The 7,204-nt window shown below is 36.7% G+C and overlaps 1 protein-coding gene across 2 annotated transcripts; it reads left to right on the top strand.

The window, feature by feature from the left end:
• LOC107459953 (uncharacterized) lies at positions 1-4,383 on the top strand. Of its 2 annotated transcripts, XM_016078271.3 has the most exons (9): positions 1-783; positions 912-965; positions 1,632-1,715; positions 2,562-2,687; positions 2,799-2,866; positions 3,003-3,072; positions 3,162-3,227; positions 3,313-3,390; positions 3,647-4,383. In XM_016078271.3, exons 1-9 carry the CDS (start codon positions 439-441, stop codon positions 3,686-3,688), a joined length of 933 nt encoding a protein of 310 aa, XP_015933757.1. In that variant the 5' UTR covers positions 1-438; the 3' UTR covers positions 3,689-4,383. The 2 variants fall into 2 exon arrangements, with proteins under 2 accessions (XP_015933757.1, XP_052107791.1); XM_052251831.1 differs by having other exon boundaries at positions 3,313-4,383.
• Positions 4,384-7,204: the final 2,821 nt, after the last annotated feature.

Below are 7,204 nucleotides of genomic sequence, written 5' to 3'. Positions count from 1 at the left end.
ACCGCAATATGTATATCGGATCCAGGAACACCCTACCTCAAAGCTTGTTAGCTGCACAAACAAGACACTCCACAGATACCAAAGTTGAATAGAGGCTGAACCAAGTTGCAACTTGCAAGTCATCTGTGTTCCTCCCAACCTTGATATGTACAATATAATTTCTTAACTCCAAACCACATTTATTGTTTATTATAAATCTGATTGGTTGAGAATATGAGAACACTGATGTTCCGCTAAAGTATGAAACGCTTCCATATAAGATCCAGTTCAAGCTTAACCTTCAGCTATAGTTACAGGATAAATTAGTAACTTCTGCTGGTCTAATTTTAGTGCCAACCACCTGTTTGTAGAATTGCCCCACAGGGAAAAAGAGAGCTTTAGGAAAATAGGTTGCTACTATACCATTCCACTAGGTTGTATCTTATAGCAAATAGGAGCATGAGTTTGATGCTTCATCACGTATCAATGCTGCCACATGAGGCTGTATCTTGTAAACTGAGGCTTGCTGGAGCATTAGCAAGATCTCATTCCTTTTCTGCATCTTGTTCTGTCACCAATAGAGCAATCCATTGCACCCCAGAAAGGTGGAGCTGCAGTGGCAGTTGTATTGGAGTTAGTATTAGTAGTAGTAGATGCAACTACCAAGGGAAAAGGCTTGTTAGAAGCTGCTCCACCACCAGTGACTTTGTAATTGCTGGTGACGAAAGTTATGGCAACAAGCAGGTTGTTAGTCTCACTCCGCGCTTGTATGACTATGTGCTAAAAAATGTTAGAGAACCTGAGGTGAGGAACACAACCATTTGCCCGCATTGATTGTTTAACACTGAGAAAGATATACACTTGATGCGCGCATGTGTGATATCAGTTGTTAAGTTCCCCTTTGTGCTTATTGTAAAGAGGTTGTGTTTCAGATTTTAAGGCAACTGCGCGAGGAGACAGCCTCTATGCGTGGAAGTCAGATGCAGGTCATTCCAATCAATTTATTTTTATGGAAATAGACTTTCACAGTTAATTAATAGAATTGCTAATATCAATGTCTTGCTTATACATTGTGTATGCACCATGCAAGCGAGGATTGTACTTTTGGTTTTATGTCAGTAGTATTTAGTGGGGTAGCATAACAATACTAATTATTATTGATTTTCTCTACGATAGATAACTAGTAATCGAAATTTCTTCTAACTGATTGCCCTGCAAAGCTCCTCCATTAGGGAACTAGTTATTTTGAATTGAATTATTGGGCTTAGTCCTTAACATGTTGATGTGCTTGTAATAATGAGGGTGCAAACAAAGCATTATTTTTACTTGACTACTGCAAGGTTATCAATTTGTAATTGATGAGATGAAATTACGTTTTTTTACTGGTTAGCTATTTTCATATCTTTTTCAATGAACATGATAGATTTTCATATTGGTAATATAAAAAATCATGGAGCTTCTTCTGTGTGGGCAGATGCTGATCTTTGGTTGTTAGTTAACTTATTAGTACCAGTATGCTCTTCTCAAGGGTCAAGTTTGGATTTATGAAATTTTATTGAGGAAACAAAGAAACTGTGGTGGGTGGAATGCATAGTAGTTTCACTTATCTGCCATGAAATAAAATTTGACAATTTGTTTCTTCTTCTTAATAGGTATCTCCTGATCAGGCACAATTACTTGCAATGCTTGTGCAGACTCTTGGAGCCGAATGGTGCATTGAAGTCGGTGTTTATACTGTATGCCCTAGACAGTCTAAACTAGGTTTATTCATGTACATATTGCATGATTCCGTTGTATTTCATACTACACTTGGTTGAACTGGTTTTCTAATGGTATGTCTTTTTAAATGTTGCACTTTTTCTGGGTTTTGGGTTATCTTCATGCAGATGAATTAAACAGATGCAGTAGTTGATGACATATTAAGATTGAGAATTTTTTTTATAAAAAACAACTAAATGAATTGCATATACTTGGGTGAATTTTCGTACAAAGGAGATCCTTTGTGACTGTTGTCATTTATAAAAAAAAACAGATAATAGATATTAAACTGAGGGACACTTTTACACATTTAAATGAGCAGTCATTATGTTTAGCAACCTTCTGTGGTTATCACGAGTGGTGACTGGTCATTAACTCCAACATAATGGAAAATTTATATATATAATTTTAGCATTCATGAGTCATGACTCATGATGTAACCTCTATGGCACAGGCGCAGCATATGAGTCAAATGGCTAAAAATGTTGAATCAACATTACATATAGTTCAGTCATACAGTCCTGAGAAGTATTTAAACTTCTGATATGTAGGGCTAAGTATCCTCCTTTAGGTCACACATTCCTAGTTAGATTGCTTAGTGAACAAGAGCTGTCCCCAATTTTTTTCTCCTTGCATAACAAGATTTTGAGATATATCAAGGAAGAGATGGGATAATATGAAATTAAGAATTTGGTTGAAGTCTTAAATCTTTAACCTACTTTATTTTGTGTAAATTGAATACGTGTGTTTCATTGCAATGCAATGATGCTTTTAAGCTGGTTCTCTTCCATGAACCGTGGCATTATATTGTCAATTTGACACAGGGTTACTCATCACTGGCCATAGCATTAATCCTGCCAGAATCAGGTCGTTTGGTTGCATGTGAAAGAGACGCCAAATCTCTTGATATTGCCAAGAAGTACTATCACCTAGCTGGTGTTTCACATAAGGTCTATGCAACACTTGAAAGTTTCTAGTTTATGCCATTTATCTTTAATTCGAGGTATCTTTTTACATTGTAACTGCCTCTGTTTGTTGAGTTTTATCATAATGGATTCTAGGTGGATGTAAGACTTGGACTTGCAGTGGATTCCCTAGAATCTTTAATATTGAACGGTGAATCAGGAAGGTAAGTGAATTTGATATCATGTGGATTTTTACTCTCTTTAAAATTCTATTGTTGTCTAAGGATTCTGCTATATGATGTGTGCATTGTGAGAAAACCAGCTAAGTTGAAATTAAGAGCTATTTTCCTTTTCTTGCAGTTATGATTTTGCATTTATTGATGCTGAGAAAAGGATGACTGAGAAATATTTTGAACTGCTACTGCAACTGGTAAGAACAGATAACGTTCTGAGCATATTATGTGCAATGATTTTTACAAGATTATTCTTAAACTGCACTGTTTAATTTTGCTTTTGCAGGTGAGGGTTGGAGGTCTTATAGTAATTGATAATGTTCTTTGGCATGGGAAAGTTGCTGATCCGCTGGTAAACAATTGATTCTTCAGTTTATTTATTCATTTATTTATTCTTCCGAATTGAATAAACTACACTTCGGATGTTATATCCGCAGGTAAATGACCCAAAAACTATCAGCATTAGAAATTTCAATCGAAGGTTAATGGAAGACAAGCGTGTAAGCATCAGTATGGTAGGTTCATACCAATTTTTTTCTTCCATCACTGATGCACTTTCATAGTGATTCTTTAAAAGCGGTTACTTCCATGAAGACATCTTTGTGTGAAGATGGTATTACGAACCGTTAGATGGTTCAATAAAATTATTCAATCAACATGTCAAACTATCTAACGGTTCACAATACCATCTTTATATGAAGACGTATTCATGGAAGTAGCCACCTTATTTGAATTTGATTTATAGTCCATTAACTCTTTTTGAGATTTAAGGTACCTATTGGAGATGGGATGACAATATGCAGAAAAAGATGACCCAGTTTTCATCGATTTATTGATATATTCTGTGCAATTTTGGGTTGATGCTTCGGCGGAAAGCAAATACTTGATTCAAACAAAAATCAATTGATTTTCATAGAAATGGAGATGTGGCAAAGTCTATTCTGCTAGGATTTGGATCTTCTAAATTTTAAATTTTTACTTTAGAAGGTAAAGTGTGATCTTCTACCCTTGAATGATTTCTCTTTCATATTTACTCTTGGCCCCACCTATAAAATAAATGGTGAGAGATCATACTTTACTCTCTAAAATGAAATTCAAACTTTAGAGGATCCAAATCCATTCTGCTAAGGCTCATTTGTGAAGGATCTGAAGAACCATTTTGGCTCCATAGCGAATGGAGAGATATGAATGCGTGTAATTTCTTCATTGCTTTTACCCCCAAAATTTTGTAGCTTTTTACACTAACTTCTGAGGTAGCATGGGAATTCAGTTAGCTACTACCCTTGGAATCACATGGATTGTAGATTGAAGAGAAACTTATTCACAATGGAACCGAGAATGAGTGTTAAATTGATAGAAAATTCTACCCATAAGGGCATAAGGCTATAACGGTATGTTTGGTTAGCTCGGTGGGTGAAAAAAATGGGTCAAATATTTTCATGGAGGATAATGATGTATAAATTTATATATAGAGTTGATTCATAAAAATTTCTACCCTATTTTCATCCATAACCAACATTCCCTTAGGATTGACTGTGGTGTTAGGCAAGTTAGATAGTAAAGATTAATCTTCATACCTTAAATGTATAATTTTAGAGAAAGTATAGGGGACAATACTTATACTAAACAAAGTAAACAAGTTATACATTTAAAAGTTCTTTTAAATCCTAAATCTTAAACCCTTCAAACTAAACTACTATCTTTGCATGATTGAAAGAGTACTAGACATTGCTAAATAAAAATTCTCATCACATGATGACTACACTACTGGTATGGTGACTGGTGAGTAATGCAGTAGGTGTTTAGGACCCTGCTCATATGGTGAGTAATGCAATAGGTGAATAGGAGTGTGAGTTACGCCGATTCAGAAGTCAATGATATTTATTATGGATCTAATAATCGGATCGAATTGGCAGGTGTAACGGAGTTGAATAGAAATGATCGTTTAATTGGTCTGGTATAGATTAAAAAAAAAGTTAATGGTCAAATTAATTTTCGAAAAATAAATCATTTTTAAATTTATTTTAAAAAAATTTTATCAATTAAATTAATTTTTTAAAAATTATAAATTAATCATATTTGTCTTTTTGTTACTCTACTAACCGTTAAAACGATTGATAACGTGAAAATATTGATTAACACCATACAAGACACTTGATATGTCTAATTAGTAATTAGACATTGACTATATATATACTACAGAAACGAAATTTCATAAGTTCAGGTCCTTGAGAACAGAACAAAAAAATGGCAGAATCTATAGTTTGCCAAAAAAAGATACTGCTATTTTGAAGAGACATTTATTGCACTTGGAAACCTATCTGGATGGCATTAAATATATGATTGCCTTACCCGATATTATCATAATCGTTGATCAGCAAGAGGAGGTGATAGGTTCTATAGGAACTGGATGATCCTATTTGGTCAAATACCTAGCGACAAACTCCTATGCGAAAGCACTTTTTCACTCTTTCATATACTAGGGGATTTCACTTGGAAAAGAGAATGTTCCATACTAATGGACTCGAGTGCATAACCATAACTATGGGTTCCAATGTACGAGATCTTGTAGCACTTACCAATAAGGCCCTATCGACTAGTATTATACAAAAGAAATCCATTACCCCACGTGCGAAATTATAGAGGGTCCCCTTTAATATATATCATTTAAGGGTTTATTTTTCCTTCCATAGGACTTGAACCTGGATGTGATTGTTAAGGAGGCATATGTTTTGCCACTCAATCAAGCCTCAAACCACAAATATATTGTTCATATTCTGACTCAAAACATAAAAGTTAGGTCCAATAAGAATAAAAGGCCTAACTCAAGAGGGAGGCATCTACGGCTCTACCATATGCTCGACCTCTTTAAAGAGGTCAGAACCGCAAAGGAGCTTAGCTTTACTTGCCCAAGCAAGTAACTGCCTCTGCAAATCTCTCCAACTATCTCTATCTTCCCTTAAAGATAGATCCTAACAAACTCCCCAGATAAGGGGAATGATTATTCATCAATAAAGATGGAACTACTTCAATAAAGGTGGTTATTAGCTCTACTATAAATACACTGACACTCCTTAAGTATATTTACGTTCTAATCTACTAAAAACCTACATAAAACCCTTGCTAACTTAAGTATCAGAGTCACTTACAGGTACCACCCCCCGCCTCCTCACAAGAAACTTGGACGACGGCACATTGGCACGAGAACAAGTCGAACGATGCCCCACAAGGAGTCTGGACCTCACATCTAGGCCCAAATCAACGTTTCAGATAACCCTCAAAACATTGGCATTGTTGCCAAGAACCTGAAATTCAACCCTTGACAATGGTGGACGATCACTACGAAGATAGTCACACGGCATCTGAATCAGAACCGGAGCCTCACCGTGACGATCTCACACTTGCAATACTTCCACCACGGGAAAGAACGCACATTTTCCATGGAGAAGGGATATCGGAAAATCCTCAGCCAAGACGGATTCAAGCAGAGGTGCAACCACCAGCAGATGAAGAACCTCCCCATTCAACAAAGATACTAGGTCTAGTCCATGGTCACCGTGGACGACTAAAACAGCTTGAGCAAGAAGCTGGGCGTCAACGGAAAGCAGAACGAGAACTGTGAAGGGAAGTATGACGACAAAGGGAGCTAAAAAAACTCTTAAGATTGGAAGATAATCTCCGAAGACGAAGTAACCGAACAGATCGGGAAGAAAGCCCAATAGGAGGAGAAGATCCGTTTGTAAAAGAAATCGTGCGGGTCAAAGTTTCAAGGATTTTCAAAATCCTCGACATGGATCTTACGATGTAAGCCAACCCGAGACACTATCTCAGCAACTTCAAGAGTCGAATGTACCTAACTGATGCCTCTGACGCTACTCATTATAAAGCATTCCCGACAACTTTGACCAAAGCTGTAATGAAGTGGTTCGATAACTTACCGCCCAGATCGGTAACTTGTTTTGACGATCTGGAAAGAAAGTTTCTTACTAGATTCTCCGATCAGAAGGATAAGGTAAAGCATGCTCGAGCCTGTTAGGAGTTAAACAAGAAGTCGGTAAGACGCTTCGAGATTATATGGAAAGATTCAATAAAGCATGCTTGGCAATACCAAACCCACCCACTGAAGCAGTAATAATGGGATTAGCTAATGGCCTTAAAGAAGGGTCATTCTCTCAATTCATATCCAAGCAACACCCGGCCTCCTTGTACGAAGTACAAGAGCGGATAGAAAAATACATCAACATGGAGGAGAATTTCCGACTAAGAGAGCCACTCCCGAGACCCAGCCTACCCCATCCACCTCGGGAAAAAGAGAAAGGAGCTAAGAAG

Source organism: Arachis duranensis, chromosome 7 (genome assembly GCF_000817695.3).
Source record: "Arachis duranensis cultivar V14167 chromosome 7, aradu.V14167.gnm2.J7QH, whole genome shotgun sequence".
Classification (NCBI taxonomy): domain Eukaryota; kingdom Viridiplantae; phylum Streptophyta; class Magnoliopsida; order Fabales; family Fabaceae; genus Arachis; species Arachis duranensis.
The sequence above is the reverse complement of the archived record's forward strand: the minus strand, read 5'-3'. Positions and strand labels throughout refer to the sequence as shown.